This window comes from Physeter macrocephalus, chromosome 11, assembly GCF_002837175.3.
Source record: "Physeter macrocephalus isolate SW-GA chromosome 11, ASM283717v5, whole genome shotgun sequence".
NCBI classification, from domain to species: domain Eukaryota; kingdom Metazoa; phylum Chordata; class Mammalia; order Artiodactyla; family Physeteridae; genus Physeter; species Physeter macrocephalus.
This window is the reverse complement of record NC_041224.1, coordinates 47,787,529-47,807,951: the sequence shown is the minus strand read 5'-3', so window position 1 is coordinate 47,807,951 and position 20,423 is coordinate 47,787,529. Positions and strand designations below refer to the sequence as shown.

The 20,423-nt window shown below is 38.5% G+C and overlaps 1 protein-coding gene across 2 annotated transcripts in view; it reads right to left on the bottom strand.

The window, feature by feature from the left end:
- UNC13C (unc-13 homolog C) overlaps window positions 1–20,423 on the bottom strand; it is a 654,288-nt gene that overhangs the window by 188,660 nt on the left and 445,205 nt on the right. For both annotated transcript variants that reach the window (XM_055087954.1, XM_024128858.1), the window contains one exon: window positions 16,109–16,194. In XM_055087954.1, the coding sequence (XP_054943929.1) occupies window positions 16,109–16,194 (86 nt within the window). The remainder of the gene's footprint in view (window positions 1–16,108; window positions 16,195–20,423) is intronic.

Here is a 20,423-nt window from a genome sequence, read left to right as displayed (position 1 = left end):
CATGTGGGATCCTCCCAGATCGGGGCGCGAACCCGGTTCCCCTGCATCGGCAGGCGGACGCGCAACCACTGCGCCACCAGGGAAGCCCAGTTTTTCTTTATTTTTCTTTTTATTTTCCCCCTATCTTTTCCCAGATGAGATGTGGCTAAAAGATAAATAGCAGGAAAACAACAGAGGGGAAAATGAAGAGTTAAATACATATTTTTCATATAAGTGGTAATTTACTATGTTATGCTATTGACATATGCAAACCCATTTCTTTGTTTTCAGCAACTGCCAACTTTATTTTCTTAATTGCACTCTTACTACATTTTCCTCCTGGCATTTATGACCTACTACAGATTTCACATTCAAATGCTCCATTCAAATACCTTGCCCAAGGGATGTGATAATTGGCCAGGAATATCTTAATTAGTTTTAAGAGAAAAAATTGTTATGCTTAAATATAACATCCTCATTATAGGTATTTAAAACTAAAGAGTTAGGTACACAAAAACAGGACCAAAATTGTGTCAAATTCCCAATTATTATTGGGGAAATTATGTCTATACTCTATTGGTATTTGAAAATTCATGAATATGGAAATAAGTCTGGATGTTCTTTTGTGGGATTTAAGTCTTACTGCTGTGTATTTTTAAATGATTCAAAATTTTCTATTTGATTACCTATCATGTTCTAGGAGTGAGGATTCAACTACAAATAGGATTATAAAGTTTCTGACTCCATGAACCTTGTTTTTAAGTTTAAGAGCAGTGTTTTTAAACTGCTGGCCCAATTTAACAATGGGTCATAAAATCAATTTAGAGCACTATAACTAAAATTTAAAATATATATATATGTAATTTTAGTTAGTATATTTACATATATATATACACACATATAAACTGAAAAACAGAATAAGAAATAAATTTTGAGGGTTTATATTACCTCTACACTTGTCAAGACTCCATGTGTCATGAAACTTTTGTTCTGGTTGTGTGTGTATCTGTGTGTGTATATATACTGTGCTATTGTAAAAATGTAGTTTTTGCTTTGGATTGTGACCCAAACGCTTACAAATAATTCCATTAAAGAAAGAGAAAAAATTAGTAAACAAGTGAATAAATAACTAGGCTAAATAAAATGATTCAGATACAGTAAGTGTTTGAAAGAAAAAAGGGGGTGGATTTTGTGGGAGTGCAGTGAGGGATGGGATGGTCAGGGTAGGTTATGAAAAGGAATGAAATGTGAACTAAGACCTGCACGGTGGGAAAGAGCCCGCTATACAGAGAGCAGGGAAGAACTTTATAGGTGGAAGTAAGAGCCAGTGTGAATGCCCTGCTGTAGAAGCAAATCTGGCCCAGATGAGAAATAGGCATGAGGGCGGTGTGGTTACAAATAAATGAGAGGGAAAGGGAATGCGATGCACTTGGAGGGTGAATAGATTCAGACTACACAGCATGTCATAAGCCACGGTTTTAAAAAAAACGGGTTTTGGTTGACTGAAAGGGGAAGATTTTGGAAGCTTTTATATGCCAAAGAATGTCCTGATCTAATTTAAATTTGTGTGGGTTAGTCCGGATGTTATGAGCAGAGTGGATTAAATGTGCAAAATATTTAGGGGGCTATTACAGCTGTCAAAGCAAAGAAGGTCTGTGGCTAGAACTAGTTGGAGGTAGTGGAGATGAAGAGAAGGGCAGGGTACAGAGCTAGGTATGTTTTGGAGGTAGAACAAGTATTGTTTGCTTATGGATATCTGTGTGTTGTGTGTCTGTGGATGGTGGTAGACTGAGAGAAATAAAGGAATCAAAGATAATGTCTAAACACTATACAAATGGTGGCATCTTTTGCTGGAATGGCAAAGGGCAAGACAGGAATAGAATTTGGGTGGGGAGGTTTTAATTCTAGACGTTCATTTTTAACAGGTAATTTTGAGATCTAATAGACACAGTTTTCATCCACAGCACTGATTCAATTTTATAATTATATATTTATTTGTGTAATTATTTGCTCATTAGAGAGTAAAAAGTTCCTCGAGGCGGGAGTCATGACTGTTTTGTTTATTTTGTGTGTTGTATTGATCCTTGCTTTCCCAGCACAGAGCAAGCATGCAGGGAATATCTACTGACCTAATGACATATAGGTGTTGTTATTAATGAAAAATTTTATGAATGTCAGTGATGGACTTTCCTTTGGTGATCATTCTTTTTTCAAAGAAGTCAAGTTTTTACAGAAGAAAATTTCTACCTGCCTAATAGTGAGGCAAGAACCATGAGATGTCTTTACAGAACCATGAAGCTAGGGTCATTGACTAGTTAATCACTTGTTTCTACACACCAGCCTTCTAGAACAGTTGTTTCTCACACTTTAGCACAAATGAGATTCATTTGGAAGTCTTGTTAAAATAGGGAATGCTGAACCTTATGCTCAGAGTTTTTTATTCAGTAGGTCTGGGGTAGGGTCTGGGGATTTGCATTTCTAACCACTTCCCAGGTGATTCTGGTGATGCTGGTCCAGGGGAAATCAGTGCTCTAGCAAGAAAAGGTTCTTAATCTGGGGTTCACAGATCCCTAGAAAAAGTCTACAAAAGTGCTGTGGGGGATTTACATACACATCCCTGAAAAGGTATATACACATTTTTCATGTATATGCTATGTGCATCTTTCTGGTGATAGAGCCTGCATATTTCATCAGGTACTCAAAGGCCTTCAACACTTAATTAAGAGTAGTGGTACTCAATGTTGGATATATAATAGAAGTCTTGGCTCGTCTATTCAATTGCTGTGTGACTTTGGGCAAAATACTTAACTTCTCTGTGCCTCAAGTTCTTCATGTTTAAAATGGAGCTAATATAATAGCACCTACCTTATGGGCTTGTTATGAAGTTCAAATAAGTTAATATTTGCATATCATTTAGAGAAGTACTTAATAAGTGCTAAATAGGTGATTGCTAAATAGGATTATAAACCTTAGAGTATTCTTTTTTTTAAAGTCTAGGATCCACCCCTGGTGATCCTGATGTACAGCCAGGGATGACAACCACTGCTCTGTAGTGAAAAGAGAGCAAGAGATAGATGAGTGCCTTTCTTGAGAATGTGGTGTTAATTTCCTCTCAGCGTAACAGACTTCCCTTCCCAGAGGAGCTTTGCTAGGAAACTAGAGAGGGCTAGCAAGAGCCCTAGCATCTTGGAAATGAATTTTTTTCCTAAAACCTCAAGAGCTGGTTCATGCTGACCTTTTTTCTTGTGGTAGGGGGAGGGGCAGAGGCAAAGCAGAAGGAAGAAAACTGGTTTTATCCAAGCTGATTATTTCTTTTGTTTAAAATCAATGCAAACAATAAAAGGTTGTCCTAATATAGGAAAATGCTAACATTATAAAGAAATGATCAGAGAGGTAAATACTAACTGTGTGAGCAAACTAGCCTTCGAAATGACACCAGTGACCCTTGCCTCCTGTAGTTCATGTCCTTGTGTGCTCCATCCTACACTGAATGCAGCTGAACTGTGTGATCAATCAGATATCGCAGAAGGGACAAAGTCTAACTTCCCAGGCTCGGTTGGAAAAGACATTGCAGTTTTCCCACCCTTTGTCTTGCGTTGTTCACTCTGGGAGAAGCTAGCTGTCACACAGAGAGGATAGTCAAGCAGTTTGTGGAGAGGAAAACAAAGAACTGAGGCCTCCCACCAACAGCCCATAGTGACTTGACAGCCACGTGAGTGAGCCACGTGGGAGAGCCACGTGGGAAGTGACTCTTCCAGCCCATCAAGCTTTCAGCAACTGCAGCCCTGGTTCCTATCTTAACTGTAACCTCACAAGAGACCCCAACTCCAAACCTCCTATTCTGCAGAAACCATGAAAGATACTACAGACTGATTTATGTTTTAATTCACAAAGTTTTGGGATAATTTGTTACACAGTGATACATAACTGATGAACTAAACTTAAACTTTTATTTTTTAGATGCCTGAGTTGAGAGTTTCCCTTTGGCTATTTTGGTGCCACTGCAGGTGATCTGATCATTGGATTTTTCCTAACCCTTTAAGCCCACGTAAGATACAAGGAAATGGTTAGCTAGTAAAATAGGCACACTCTACCGGTAGAGAAAGAGAACCCAGTTTCCTGCTTTGTGTTTTCCTGAGGCCTCACATCCAGAGAGAAAAAAAGTAACAAGACTCTTGAGCTGTACCAAGCTCAACAGCTGGGGGTCAGCTATGCAGGACCCTGAATTGAGTCCACAAAGTCTAATACTATCTTAAAAGAAAAATGCAAGAAAGCTCAACATTTCTTAGGAGCACAGATGGCCAGATTGCCAACCTAAACCCCCTTGAATTTTTGGTGTCCACTACTGTTCTTTATTTCAAAACCAATAAACCAAAGAAAAATGTGAGAAACGAGTAGATTTTTCCTAGTTAAGACTGAGTTTGGGCTGAGAGAAAATGACCATGAAGACCTTTAAGTGCTATTTATATACTGGTCATATAACAATTTGAAATAGCTAAATAGGTGATGCTCCATCACTCGGTTCTAATAAACCAGGTTACTTGGCTTTTGGAAAATAATTTCCATTTATCTGAGATTTTGCTGAAGTTCACCACTGTGGGGAGACAGACTTAAAAACTGTTGCACTGAACCTCAGAACATACATGGGATGTGTCTGACAAAAATATTTGCATATGCAGCCAGAGAGATCACATCCATAGCCTAAGTTAGTTTTAACTTAGACCTGTTTTTGCTGTGTGATTACCTTCTGAGTTGAAGATTTGGGGACCCAGAAAAAGTGGTTCATCAGTTAATTACATCCTACTCTGATATGCTCACTTCTATCCAGGGAATACAATATAGTACTCAGATCAGCATATTTTAATTAATTTTTACCAAAATCAATTATAAGGCGAGTTAGTAGGTGATTACAGGGTGAGATTAATGATAGCATTACAAACACTCCTGAACACTTATTTTTTTCTTTCCTGTTATCTAGAAGCCAAATATTGTAGTCAGCATGTCTAGATCAATTACACACAGCTCATCCTCTCTGTCTATTCCAGAAATACAAAACAAGTAGTTTCAACTTAATCATGGGGGGCAGGGAAGAGGAATTGCCAGAGAGGAAGCAACTGAGAAATGCATTTACTCTAAGTGTGAGTAGGGCTCGGGGCTCCCCAGTTGAGGTCATTTGAATGAACACTGATGCTTTCCTTTAGAGTAAAGATGAAATGAGGCAAGAAACCCCTAACTGTCTGGGAAATAACATGTTTAGAAGGTGAAAAGCAGAGTCAAATAAGCTTCATGTCTAGTTTCCATTTTATTTCAAGTGTGTGCCCACTTCCAGCTCACCAGGGTAAGCAGGATTTAGTTTGCCATCCCCACCCCTCCCAGTTTTTAATTTTAACGCTTTTTCTCCTTATTCTGATTTCAGGTCTTTTGGAAGGGATAAGCAAGATGTCCCAAACACCTTAGTGTGTTCAATCTGCTGGAAAGTCCTGAGTGTACCAGGTGTTCGAGAGGATAATACAGAAGGGGTGAGGGACTGGTGGGGAGTAAGAGGAAAGCATAAGACAAGTGGAGGAAGGTGGGGCTGAAACCCATCTGTCTACTTGGTCTTGCCCTGGTTTTTTAACATCTACTTTCACCGATTTCTATTTCCCTATTAAATTCCAGGGGAGTTGGCATTTAAAGGTTTTAGACTGTAGATTATATAATTTGACAGCTAATTTTTATTAACCAGCCTGTGAAATCTGTTTGATGGTTAAAATTTGGCTCTAACTCATAGAATTTTACCATATGTTTTGTATGCTGTGCTTGCTAATGTGAAAGTTTGTCATATGTGGGGAAGCCTTTGGCTAAGGATTGAATCTCAAAGGCTTATGTGATGAAAGACATCTTGTTGAACTGAATCTTTAATATGCTGTTGCCCAAATATCAATATGGACAATTCAAGTGATGAATAATGTACTTTAATATAGAATGTACTGGAAATTTATAGAAAGTTTTAACAATGTGCATTCCTGGGCTCTAACATAGATGAAAATCACTCTGAATCATGTAGTTAACCTACACACATATTCATATACACACTGTTTTAATGCACCTTGTATTTTCATTGAATGATTATTTATTGAGCCCCTACATGTGCCAGGCATCTGTTAAGGACTGAATATGGTCAATGTGGTCCCTTCCCTCAAAGAGGTCAAAACTTCATATAATTGAGAATGTCACTAGTAAGACCATCTATTCTACTTAATAAAAATTTTCTTTAAAATGTATATGAAGCATGCTGGACAGTTAAATGAGGAAAATACTGTTATGCAAAGCCTTACCAACATCCCCAGTTAAAGTCACACTGAAAAGAAAAATAAAACATAAATAGATGGCAAAGCTAGTTATCTCCTTTCTCTAACATTTAGCTTTTACAGCATTATGGTTCAAAAAAAGCATTAAATGTTTCAAAATACACTGAGTTTTGCTCTATTCAAAATAATAAAGATTTAAGGAAAGATGTAAACATGAGAGGAAATTTATTTGCCTTTGTTGTAATTTGACTCCAAGGCAATAAAATGAAAAATTACTTGACATGAATGGTGTATGAGCTTCTATTTTTCCTTTGAAGAGGAGATTAAACAAAATAAGAAACTTTTTCATTCTTTTCTAATGAAGGTTCACTTTCCCCTATGTTACTGAATACTCCATGGACTTTTCTTAACCTAAGAATTGTATGCCTACTTGGCTGAGTCATCAATATCTTTCCTGTCATTTTTCTCCCATTGAGTTTCATGCTAATGGACTTGGCCCAGTCCATTCCCTTCCTCCCTTTATTTTCTTGAAAATTACTTTTTACTTCTCTTCTCCTTTTAAAAATTATTATTTTAATTCTTCTTTTCTTTCTCTTTACTCACAGACTTTTAAAAATTGATATTTAAAAATCGGTCTGCTCCTTGAACTTGTTTTTCTTTCCTAATTTGTTCTTACATAGTTGATGCATCCATACCATTCCTCCATTTTAACTTTTCATTATAAGGGACATTTTTCTGACTTACTTATATATCTTCAAAAGTCGTTGTGCATTCACTGGTCAGAATGGCCACCATGAAAAAGTCTACAAATAACAAATACTGGAGAGGGTGTGGAGAAAAGGGAGCCCTCCAACACTGTTGGTGGGAATGTAAATTGGTGCATCCAGTATGGAAAACAGTATGGAGGTTCCTTCAAAAACTAAAAATAGAACTACCATATGACCCAGCAATCCCACTACTGGGCATATACCCAGAAAAGACGAAAACTCTAATTTGAAAAGATACATGCACTCCAGTATTCATTGCAGCACTATTTACAATAGCCAAGACATGGAAGCAACCTAAGTGTCCATCAACAGATAAATGGAAAAGAAGATAGAGTGTATGTATGTATACACACACGCGCACACACACACACACACACACACACACACACACACACACAATGGAATATTACTCAGCCATAAAAAAGAATGAAATAATTCCATTTGCAGCAACATGGATGAACCTAGAGATTATCATACTAAGTGAAGTAAGTCCGACAAAGACAAATATTATATCACTTATATGTGGAATCTAAAAAATGATGCAGATGAACTTACTCACAAGACAGAAATAGACTCACATAGATAACAAACTTGTGGATACCGAAAGGGAAAGAGAAGGGGGAGGGACAAACTAGGAGGTTGGAATTAGCAGATACACATTACTATATATAAAATAAACAACAAGGACATACTGTATAGCACAGGGAACTATATTCAATATCTTGTAATAACCTATATTGGAAAAGAATCTGAATATATACATTTAACTGAATCACTTTGCTGTATACCTGAAGCTAACACAACATTGTAAATCAACTATATTCTAATTTAAAAAAATCATGTGTGTTCAGCTCAACAATGGAAGAAGGCACTATGTTGATTATACATTCCCTAGATTAGTAGTTCTTAAATTTTAGCATGCATCAGAATCACTTGGAGCTCTTATTTAAAAAAAAAATCAAAAACAGATTGCTGGGCCTCAATCTGAAACAGTAGGTGTGGGGTGGGACACAGAATTTGCATTTCTAACATCTTCCCAGGTGATGCTGATGCTTGCTGGCCTGGGAATCACACTTTGAGAACTACTGGCCTAGTGAACCAGGAAAACTTAAGAAGTACCAGTAAATACACTTTGTTCTTTTTTTTATTTGGGGGTGTGAGGCAAATATAACACAGGATCCCTCAAATAAGCTGCCACATATAAACTGATACATCAATCCAGAAGTCATGTTTCAGTTCATGGTTTGACTCATGTGACCTGAAACTTAAATGAATAGAACTGGTCTTTTTGCAATAATGAACACTGAGAGTTAGTAACCATTTACTTTTGTTTTGTTTTCATTTTTTGTCCATTAATCTAGACTTGGAATTCTGTGTGAAGATATGTCAAAACAAATTAGTGGGCTGCTGTAGAAAAGCAGGTGGGGACTAATGAACAGTGTGACTGGAAGAGGTATTTCACAATTCGTTAAGGAAGCAAAGCATTATAATCCTACCGTCTTCTCTTACCACATACGAATGCATGAGCAACACACACACACATACACACACACTGTTTCTGTGGGTAAATCAAAGGTATTTAGGGGTTTTTTTCCACATCTGTGATTATTAAAACCTTCCTAGAACTGCTACAACCACAACATGTGGTAAAAATAATTATTGGGACTACACACTTAGAAAACATTTCTCCTTTATATGAGTGATTGTAACTGGTTTGTGTGATTTGTGCCAAATTGTGACTGGAAATTTGAGTTTGGGAATGGAACGTATATTTTTGCTTTTGTCTGTTTGTAGACATAGGCTTATATTCATGCATGCATTCATTGATTCATAACATTTTTTATTAAGGGTCAGAGAAAGAGAGAGTAGGAAGATTCATACAAAGACGAATGAGAGCTCAGGGCATGGTGGATGATATATCTGTGAAGTAAAGCACAAGCATAAATAGTACAATAGGAAATATTCAATATTATGGGAGAATAGGGAAGAAGTACGTATTTCTCAGGGAAAACTTGACAGAAGTAACATTTGAATTGGACTTTGAAGAATGCATGAGTCTTTGCTGGGGATGGCAAGTAGGAGAAAGCCTGGGTTGGGGTGGGGGACATCATGCACACCTCCTGGGGAATAAACTTGTATAAGGATTTCAGGGAAATTTTAAACAGATGGATGTAGGTAGAGCATATAGTATGTGTATGGAGGAAAGTATTAAGCGCTAGGGCTGAAATCAGGTACAGAAAGGAGAGGAGGGAGCTGGTTTAAGCTAGGCTAAGGAATTTGGACCTTATCCAGTGGTCCAGGAGGTGTCTACAAAGGAAGAACCATATCAGTGAAGGCAGAAGCAGGAAAGATAATGTGTCTGAACAAGAACAGCATTAAGAATCATAGAAAGGAAAGTTACTGAAGAGAATTTCATATATAGAGCTTTTAGTATAGATGTGCTAATAGGATGCAGAGAAGAGAAGAAGTCAACCATGATTTCCCAATTTTTAGTTGAAGCAACTGTACTGTTTATGATGCTATTTTATAATAGCGGGAATGTAGAAGTGTCTTAAAGTTGTGTTGAACTGTCTCTATGGCATTCTGGCAGCCATTGCCAAAGTACCTAAGTCTTAGCAAAAAGCTTTCAGAACAGGAACATGATTTATTAGTCATATGAAATATAGGATAGAATTTGTTCAGGTATAAGACATTATCCACTAAAAGCTAATATTTTATCAGTAAGTATTGTATTATTTCTTTGAGTCATTCAACAGTTGTTTCTGGACAAGAGTAATATTGAAGATTCTCAACAGGATGAGGGAAAGCTACCTGTCATCTCTCCTTGGTTGAGAAATACCAACACCTCTGTTATTTATGAGAATTTCTGTACCTCTGAGGAGTGTTGCAACAGGGAAGGACACCAAACAGGTTGAGAACCATTACTGTACGAAAAGGAGGCCAGAGAGATCCTTTACAAAGTGCTCCCAATCTTGGCTCCAACCACAGTCTCTGAAGAATACAGAGGCATAGCTTTAATCTCTGTCATTCCAATAAGGTTAAGAAAGATTGAGAGGAGGAAACAGGAGATGAAAGAAATCAGTTGTTTCCAGTGAGGTTTTACTGATTGCGGAAATTAGTCAGAAGCCAATCTTTTCTACCAAAATATGAGGATCAAGATAAATTGACAACCAGTGATTTGTGAGAGTAAACTTAAAAATCAGCAGAAAATTACTGATAGGAAGACAAGAAAGGTGACAAGTATCAAATAATAGTTTAAGGGTATGAGCTAGACCAGAAAGATGTTAAGGACAAGAATACTCTAAAGGAGGCTAGAGAAGTTCATGGGTCAATAGTTCAGTTCTTTCCATATAGCCAAAGTGGTCAGCGAGACCAGGAGAGATGTGACCATGACTTTGTGTTCTCATTGTTTTTGTGCCTACAAGGTCAAGGGCAATGTTCTAAGAGGCACAGGGTGGGCTGAGACCTGTATGTGGGTGAAGGGCAATAAAAAAATTATACTTCTTTGAGAGAAGACTTCCAAAAATAAATGTAAGAGAGTAAGATATTCTAAAGATATTCAATATGCAAATACTCAAATTCATACATCAAGAGAAGATAGTGCATGGAAACGGCAACAGTTGTGCTTATTAGGATGATGAGATAGTGAAAGATTACAAAGGCAGTCTAACAATTTTCACCTATTGATGAGGACCAACATGATAACTAAGCAGCAGACCAGAAAGACTGGTGATAAAAAGATAGAATGTCCAGTGTTAAAGCCTTGCTGCTACTCAGTGTGTGGTGCACTAACCAGATGCCTGGGCATCATCTCAGATTTTGTTCGAAATGGAGAGAACCACCTACCCTGCCCCCAAAAAGGTCTACTCAACCAGAATTTGCATTTTAACAAGATTCCTGGGGACTACTGTTCACATTAAAGTTTGAGGAGCTCTGATCTGGGAGACTTTAAATAAGGCCAGGTGAAAGATGATTGTATTTTGCATATCATAATTAATTCCATCTCTGCCTAAGTTAATTAAGTAAAACAGTCATTTTTAACTAATCTATTTTCAATGATTTTAAATTATTTTTCTATTCAAAGATTCATCTGAGAATTTGGCAAATGCCTTAGATACTCTTCTCCCATCCCATCCATCCTTACAAGTGGATGTAATTTCAGAATATAACTTAAAGCCCAGCCACAAATTCCAATTTAAGAAGTAGCATTTAAAGAATCCCAAGCACTCTTCTACAGAATTATTAATTAGAAACCACCTGAATGCTTGTGGACCCAATTCACCAACTGGCTGCTATCTTGGGGCCTAGCAGGGTTTGCTTTTAATAGAGACTTTGAAGACACCCACATATGTTACACAATCAGGGCCCTGAACAGGACTGCCTTGACTGCCAGGCAACCAAGTTCTATGGATACCAAGATGACATATACAACGTGTGCCGTCAACCGCAATTGCCAAGTAAAACTTCCAGTCACAGGCATCTAGACATTTGGGTGGTATTCTAAATCATCTGAAAGTTTTTGTTTACTAAATTATAATCCTCAAGATTGTGATAATGGCTAATGTTTGAGTATTTATTATGCACTAGGAACTAGGAAACTATCCGCTCCTCGCCCCTGTATCTATCTATCTCTCTTCCTTTCTCCTTAAAATAACCTTGTAAGGTAGGTATTTTTGTCCCTAATTTTAAAATATGGAAACTGAGACTTACTTTAATAAACTGTCCAAAATCATAGCTAACAAGTAAATGGAAAGTAGCGGAGCCTGAACTCACACATAGATCTAACTTACTGCAAAACCTGTATTTTTACCAGCCAGGCTAAAGACTATAAAAGTCTTTAGAATAACTGCTTTAGAAAAAATTCTGCAAAACCAACTCTATTTCACTATAAAATGAAATATTTCATCAGGGACTTTTTTCTTCCTACACTACCTTTTTCACAGAAAGTACATCTTTTTTGTAAAATCTGTAAAATAATTTGTTCTGGTTCATTCAGCAAGTTATCACCAAAGTTTCATACTGCTTATCAAAGTTGTAAGGTGATTAATGTCAAATATGAAAACAAAATAAGATGGCTGATATAGACTGAGTAAAGTTGGGGGAAAAGTTATTTTATTTTTAAATTAAATTATTCTTTTCGTAGCAGCTGATGAGTTCATGAAGTAAAGCAAAAAGCTGCATCAAAAAGCCTTAAGTCCATAAATTCTAACTCCCTTCTCTGTTGACCTGACTTCATCAGAGGTTACTTACAACTTGGGCTCAGACGCTTTAATCATAAGACAAACTATGTAGCCCAAATTATATAACAACACAGAGTCTTTCTAGGCCAATAGCCTGAAGCAGTCCTCCACAGTCAATTAATTTTAATAACATTCTATAAGGCAAATAGGGAGAGTAAGAACATTACTATCACATGCAAAAGAGCCTGCCAGAAGCATGTTTTTAAGTATATGCCCTCTATTGTGTGAGGTAGTCCAATTCCTCATTTTCTTTAACAATTATTATTCATGTCACATTTTTTAAAATGTCACAGTATGAAGTCATCTATTACATTGAAATGGTGAAAGGGAAGGACGGAGAGATAGGGAACAAATGAACATGGATTTGTAAACACTCTCCTAGGAGTTTTAAACCTTAAATGACCCCTAAAGGAGACTGTTTTGAGACTTTCACAGATCTTTCTCCATTTATATAATAATAATGCTCTCCTCCTATTAGCACCGTGATTTTGAAGTATAGTATATTTGAGGTATCATGTAATCCTCACACCAACCTGTGAACTCTTCTCACCTTTTTACTGAAAGGAAAACTAAAGTTTGGAGACATTATACATTAATTGCCCAAGCTGGTGCAGCTCATAAGTGAGAAAGCTTTCTGAAACTGGGTTTCCCAGACTCAGATCTCTTGCTGCCTCCCAACTAGCTATACTACAAATGTTTAGTTTGAACACAAGTATCTGGCTTTGTCTGCGAGGCTCTTTGTATAAGGTTGTCCCATTTGCAATTTGATTCAAGTAAACTAACACATACTAAGCTTCTATTAAGGTTCAGTGAATACAGAAATGACAAATACAATCTTTACACTCAAAAGCCTTCTCATCTGGTGTAGAAGATCATAAACCAGGAACTGCAATCTAAATTACTCCCTTACTATGCTCATTATGCCTTCCTGAAAATGGGTGTGAATGTGCAAACTAGTGAACTGGACACTTTAGGTGAACTGTATGGAATGTGAATTACATCTCAATACAGCTGCTATTAAAAAAATAAAATAATAAATTAAAAAAACATAAAAAAATTTGTGTTAAGGAAAGGATTCTTGTCTCCAGAAAACCTAAGATAATCACAAAATAATTACTTACCCTTGATCCTGGACCTGACTGTCAATAATACAATCTCAGCATTTTGGGATACTGCTTTTGCACAACATTATTAACCTCTAATCAATAAACATCCAACCAAAGTTATGGTGCTTTACATGTAGCATTTCTAATTTCATTGTTGTTTCAAACAAACGTTATATTTTTTGAGATTTACATTTCCTAACATAAATATTATACTTAGTTGTCTAAAATTACTACTTATTTTTTAAAGCAAAGGTAACATAAAACATCCAATAGGTGCACAAGTGTTATATAAATAAAGATAGAGGTCCTGTCCAAACGAAATGTGCACTGGTGGGCAGTGCCACTGTGGAACGGTCCCAAATAGTCAAGTTCCTCTGAAATATGGGCAGGAGCGGCTCCTTGCCCATTGCCCAGCCCTCTGATCCAGTGTGAACTTTTCATTTTACAGGTGAGGACAACGAAACACGAAGGTGTTGACCTCTTAAAATATTCCCAAGATCACACAGAAAAGGATCACAAACAGAACTCTCTACTGCTTTTTCTACTACTCCACTGAGTTGGGATTAAGTGGTAAAGTCTTCACTGATGCAACACATAGTTATTAAGTAGTTTCTATTTTCTAGGCTTCATTCTAGGCAATATAGATATGTTGATAAAAATCACAGGCAAAAAATTTGCACTGTGGCAAGGAAGACAGATAAGAAGTGAGCCCGAGTAAACAAGTAAATAAAGGATAGTAATTAGTTGCTATGCAGAGGATTAAGATAAGGTTATTCATGGAGGTGACTTTAGCTCCTGAGCCCTACACGGCTGCTTGTGAAGAGTGGTGGGAAGAGAAATCCACGCAGTAAAGGAGCTGATGAAAAAGCCCGAAGGCAGGAATGAGCTTCAAGTGTGCTGAGGAAAGTAAAGGAATCCAGGATAATCCTATGTGTTTGATTTAAGTAACTGGTTGAATGCTGGTGCCAGTAATTGCAATAGAGATTGGGGGAAAGAAGCAGGTTTTGACAGGGGAGATTAAGAATTCTATATTGATCCTAAAAAAGTTTGAGATGACTGATAGGCAGTCAAGGAGGGCAGGGGTGTGTCGGGAATAGGACTAGGGGAGTAAAATGCTATCTGAAGAAACTGGTTCCTGTCTGACTTATACATTTTGGATCCCAAAGAGACAGTTGAAGCAGAGTGGTATAAAAGGTTGTGGTTGGTAGGAGGCAAAGGTAGAGAAAGCAGGATTGATCAATACAATGGAGAAGGAACGCTTCACTGCAGAATAAGGAGTTTGCATCTCTGAGCAAGTTCTGGTATAATTTTAAGGATAAATCCTAATTTATCTAATTAGGTGATAGACCCAGACTTTACCAGAAAATCAGGTATTAAAATCTATTGTGTACCTTCTTTTTCAAATAAGGAAAAGTACTGTATGTTAACTCTGTGTGCCCTAGCGAGAAGCTTACATTTTAGCAACACTAAGAAAAAAACAGTGGTACAATGAGCACAAACTCTATCAGTCATCTTCCACTCTGCGGTCCCAATGCCTGTTCTAAGCTGCCCATCTGAACAGGACATGTCCCTCCTGAAATCCCTTTATGGTCTATCGTTTCTCTTAGCAGAGAGTCAAAATCCTCATCATGGCCCACAAGGCAGCACATGCTGGTCCCTGCCAATTTCTCCAGCCTCATTTCCTGCTACCTCTTGTTCACAGGACCAGCTGAGTTCTCTTCTCAAATGAACCGTGTGCTCACTCTACTTGTTAATGCTTTGTCCTTGACCAGGACAAGACAGAGATGCTTCTTGCTCAACTCTTCCCAAAGTGAACTCCTACTTATACTTCAGGTCTTTGTCAAGATAACACTTCCTCAGAGGAAGTTCTTCTAGAAAACCTGCCTTGCCCCCTTGTCCTAAGTCTGACTTAGGAGTTTCACCTCCAGATATTCCGTCATCTTTAGCACTGACCACCCCCACGTTGCGACCATCTACATATTTGCAGCTGTCCTGCATAATTTTATTGAGGTCAGGGACCATAGCTGTCCTGTTCATTGTTGTATCTTCCATACTGAGTGCAGTCTGGGCATTTAGCATCTAGGGGCTTAATACATAGTGAATAAGTGCAAAGAAAACTTTCTACTAGATTTTAAATTCCTAGAGAGCAGGAACCCTAGGCTGGTTAAACATACTACCTCCAACTCTAAACACAAGGTGAGAGTGCTCAAAGAAATTTACAGTTTTTCAACTGAGAGCTGCATTTCCCATGCTTTACATTCTATTATTTGAGTATATTGAAAGTGGAGTTTCTGGTGAAGAGTCCTGCCATTGTCTTTGCACCAGCTTTGTCCATATTTTAACCTGCCCAGCCATTGGATACCATTTCTAAGTCTAGGTAGACAAATATCTGAACTAATATTACTCATCTACCCTCTCAATATGGTCTGATTTATGCCATAAGTATTTATGCCATAAAGTATTCCTGCATCTAAACTTTGTCCTACAAATGAAATACTCACTATTATCCTGCAACTTAGACCATTTGATTTAAAATGCATTTCTTCAGGGCTTTTAAATACTTTGCGATCTTTATCTTTCCACAATGTGGAAATAAGTTTCAGAACTAAACTGATCACAGTGATCGATGTTTTGATGCAACAGTTCCTTACATTTAAAATCAAGAACACAAAATCAGAATTTAACTAAAACGTATACTCTTAATAAGTTTAAATATTTGTACTTACCTTCTAGTGCATCTTTCATATCCTGAGCAAACAGGGTCCACATAATTTCTGCACTTATTTTTCCCATGTTCAGTTCTTGAGGAAACCTAAAACCAAACACATATATCAGTAGATCAAAAAGAAAAATGTGCCTGAAAAAACAAAACACTTCACATTACACAGACACCACAGTAATTATTACATAGTTTATAAATACTTTTACTTACGAGATTTCTCTTTATAAACTTTCAGGGGTAGGGAAAAAACGCTGAACACCAGAGTGTGGCGATAAAGACAATTATTAGGTGAAAGGAAAATAGACTTCATTACATCAGTGCCAATGTAATGTTGCCCAGGGCTCCTGATGGATGGCTTATGCTGTGTGTTTGCTTGTGTCTAAAGAGCCCCTTTAGTTTTATCAAACACTTCGTCTACGTGTGTCTCAATCTGAGGATAGGCCAGATGAATCTGAGGAGGAGACACCATATAAGAGCAAAAACTACACCTCGCATTCATCTGTCAGCCATTTTTCTTGAAGCAAACTTGAGTGCTCCCATTCTCTATTTGCTTAAAGCAAATTATTTCAAGAAAGATTCCTCACTCCTCTAGTAAAATGGCCCATGGTGGACCCATTAGTCAGGACTCCAGAACTACCAGGCAGGCTGTGTATTTTAGATCAAACAAGCTTAAGCCAAAAACAAGATTCCTATGGCTGCTGAATATGTATTCTGTTTGTATGTGTTTTCAATCTCATGATAAGCCCAGTGAAAATAATTTCATTCATTTCATTTCATTGTAAACACTCATCCCATGCCAACATGCAAGACTGAAAGTATTTTCTGTTCTAACAAATATATATTATATATTTTATGCATTGAATATATTATTTATAAAGTACATGCATATAAATGTTTATATACATATATACAAGCTAACATATTAAGGAACTATATATATATACATATATATGTAAAGTAACAAGAATAACTCTCACATTCATTTTTTTTAAGAGTTTTTTGATGTGGACCATTTTTTTTTAAAGTCTTTATTGAAAGTTAAGACTGTGTCTTTCTATGCAGGGGGTGTGGGTTCAATCCCTGGTCGGGGAACTAAGATCCCACATACCTCACAGCCGAAAAACCAAAACATAAAACAGAAGCAATATTGTAACAAATTCAATAAGGACGTCACGTCACATTCATTTATATCTTTGAGTCCAAATCAAAAAAAGAGAAAAGAGTAATATAACCTTGAAGGGGATAGAAAGGGTTACTTAAGTAAATATGACCTCAATAAAGAAAAGACCATATATCCTGCATACTATTTCACCAAAGCACAGTGTGTTTCATCAAATATCCCTTACTAATTTCCATCTATCAATTTATCTAATAATGTCAACTGACACTTTAAAACTTAAATGCAGATACATTATTATTAAGTATTAAAACAGAACACTTCCTATGATCAAAAAATAAATATAACCTAGATATATACAAAATTAGTTTTCAACCAAAAATTTTACCCCCTTTATAAAAAAATAACCTTTGGCAAGTAATGTTTCATTTGTGGATAGCTATGAATATCCCATATATGTAGTATATTAATTTTTATGTAATAGATACACAGCAACAAAATTGTAAGTGATATAATTACAGTGATTTAAGCTCATAAAATAAGGAAATCTATTATTTTAATTTTTTGAATCCAGAATAAAGAATGTATTAATTCAGTTTATGGTGCCCTGATATAAAAAACAAAGACATTGAGAGACCTTCAAGATGGAGTAAGAGTAAGACGTAGAGATAACCTTCCCCCTCAACAAATACATCAGAAATACATCTACATGTGGAACAACTCCTACAGAACACCTACTGAATGCTGGCAGAAGACCTCAGACCTCCCAAAAGGAAAGAAACTCCCCACGTACCTGGGTAGGGCAAAAAAAAAAAAGAAAAAACAAAGACAAAAGAATAGGGATGAGACCTGCACCAGTGGGAGGGAGCTGTGAAGGAGGAAAGGTTTCCACACACTAGGAAGGCCCTTCGCTGGCAGAGACTGTGGGTGGTGGAGGTGGGGAGCTTCGGAGCCACGGAGGAGAGTGCAGCAACAGGGGTGCAGAGGGCAAACTGGAGAGATTCCTGCACAGAGGAACGGTGCTGACCAACACTCACCAGCCCGAGAGGGTTGGCTGCTCACCCGCCAGGACAGGTGGGGGCTGGGAGCTGAGGCTCAGGCTTCAGAGGTCGGATCCCAGGGAGAGGACTGGGGTTGGCTGCGTGAACACAGCCTGAAAGGGCTAGTGCACCACGGCTAGCCGGGAGGGAGTCCGGGAAAAGTCTGGAGCTGCTACAGAGGCAAGAGACCATTGTTTCAGGGTGTGTGAGTAGACGGGATTCAGAGCACTGCCTAAATGAGCTCCAGAGATGGGTGCAAGCTGCGCCTATCAGCGCGGACCCCAGAGACAGGCATGGGACTCTAAGGCTGCTGCTGCAGCTACCAAGAAGCCTGTGTGCAAGCACAGGTCACTCTCCACACCGCCTTTCCAGGGAGCCTGTGCAGCCCGCCACTGCCAGGGTCCTGTGATCCAGGGACAACTTCCCCGGGAGAACACACGGCATGCCTCAGGCTGGTGCAACATCACGCTGGCCTCTGACACCGCAGGCTCGCCCCACATGCGTACCCTCCCTCGCCCCGTCCTGAGTAAGCCAGAGCCCCCTAATCAGCTGCTCCCTTAACCTTCTCCTGTCTGAGCGAAGAACAGATGCCCTCAGGCTACCTACACGTATCAGCGCGGACCCCAGAGACAGGCATGAGACTCTAAGGCTGCTGCTGCAGCTACCAAGAAGCCTGTGTGCGAGCACAGGTCACTCTCCACACCGCCTTTCCAGGGAGCCTGTGCAGCCCGCCACTGCCAGGGTCCTGTGATCCAGGGACAACTTCCCCGGGAGAACACACGGCATGCTTCAGGCTGGTGCAACATCACGCTGGCCTCTGACACCGCAGGCTCGCCCCACATGCGTACCCTCCCTCGCCCCGGCCTGAGTAAGCCAGAGCCCCCTAATAAGCTGCTCCCTTAACCTTCTCCTGTCTGAGCGAAGAACAGATGCCCTCAGGCTACCTACACGAAGAGGCGGGGCCAATCCAAAGCTGAAGCCTGGGAGCTGTGCGAACAAAGAAGAGAAAGCGACATCTCTCCCAGCAGCCTAAGGAGCAGCGGATTAAATCTCCACAATCAACTTGGTGTACCCTGTATCTGTGAAATACCTGAATAGATAATGAATCATCCCAAAATTGAAGTGGTAGAATTTGGGAGCAGCGGTATATATATATTTTTCCATTTTCTCTTAGTGAGTGTGTATGTGTATGCTTCTTTGTGTGATTTTGTCTACATAGCTTTCTTTTTACCATTTGTCCTAGGGCTCGGTCTGTCCATTTTTTTTTTTTCTTTTAATATAGTTTTTAGCACTTGTTATCATTGGTGGATTTGTTTTTTGGTCTGGTTGCTCACTTCTTTCTTTCATTCTTTATTTATTTTTTCTTTTTTTATTACTTTTGAGTTTTTAAATTTTTAATAATTTTTTATTTTTTATATCAATAACTTTATTTTATATTATTTTATTACTTTTCCTTCTTTCTTTCTTTGTTTTTTCTCCCTTTTCTTCTGAGCCATGTGGCAGACAGGGCCTTGGTGCTCTGTCCAGGTGTCAGGCCTCTGCCTCTGAGGTGAGAGAGCCAAGTTCAGGACACTGGTCCACCAGTGACCTCCCGGATCCACATAATATCAAATGGCGAAAGTTCTCCCAGAGATCTCCATTCAACGCAAAGACACAGCTCCACTCAACAACCAGCAAGCTACAGTGCTGGACACCCTATGCCAAACAACTAACAGGACAGGAACACAACCCCAAGAATTAGCAGGGAGGCTGCCTAAAATCATAATAAGGTCACAGACACCCCAAAAGACACCACTGGATGTGCTCCTGCCCACCAGAAAGACAAGATCCAGCCTCGTCCACCAGAACACAGGCACTACTCTCCTCCACCAGGAAGCCTACACAGCCCACTGAACCAACCTTAGCCACTAGGGACAGACACCAAAAACAATGGAAGAAACGTTTCACAAGGACCTAGAAGAACTAAAGAGCAAACAAACAGTGATGAACAACACAATAAATGAAATTTAAAATTCTCTAGAAGGAATCAATATCAGAATAACTGAGGCAGAAGAACGGATAAGTGACCTGGAAGATAAAATAGTGGAAGTAACTACTGCAGAGCTGAATAAAGAAAAAGGAATGAAAAGAACTGAGGACAGTCTCAGAGACCACTGGGACAC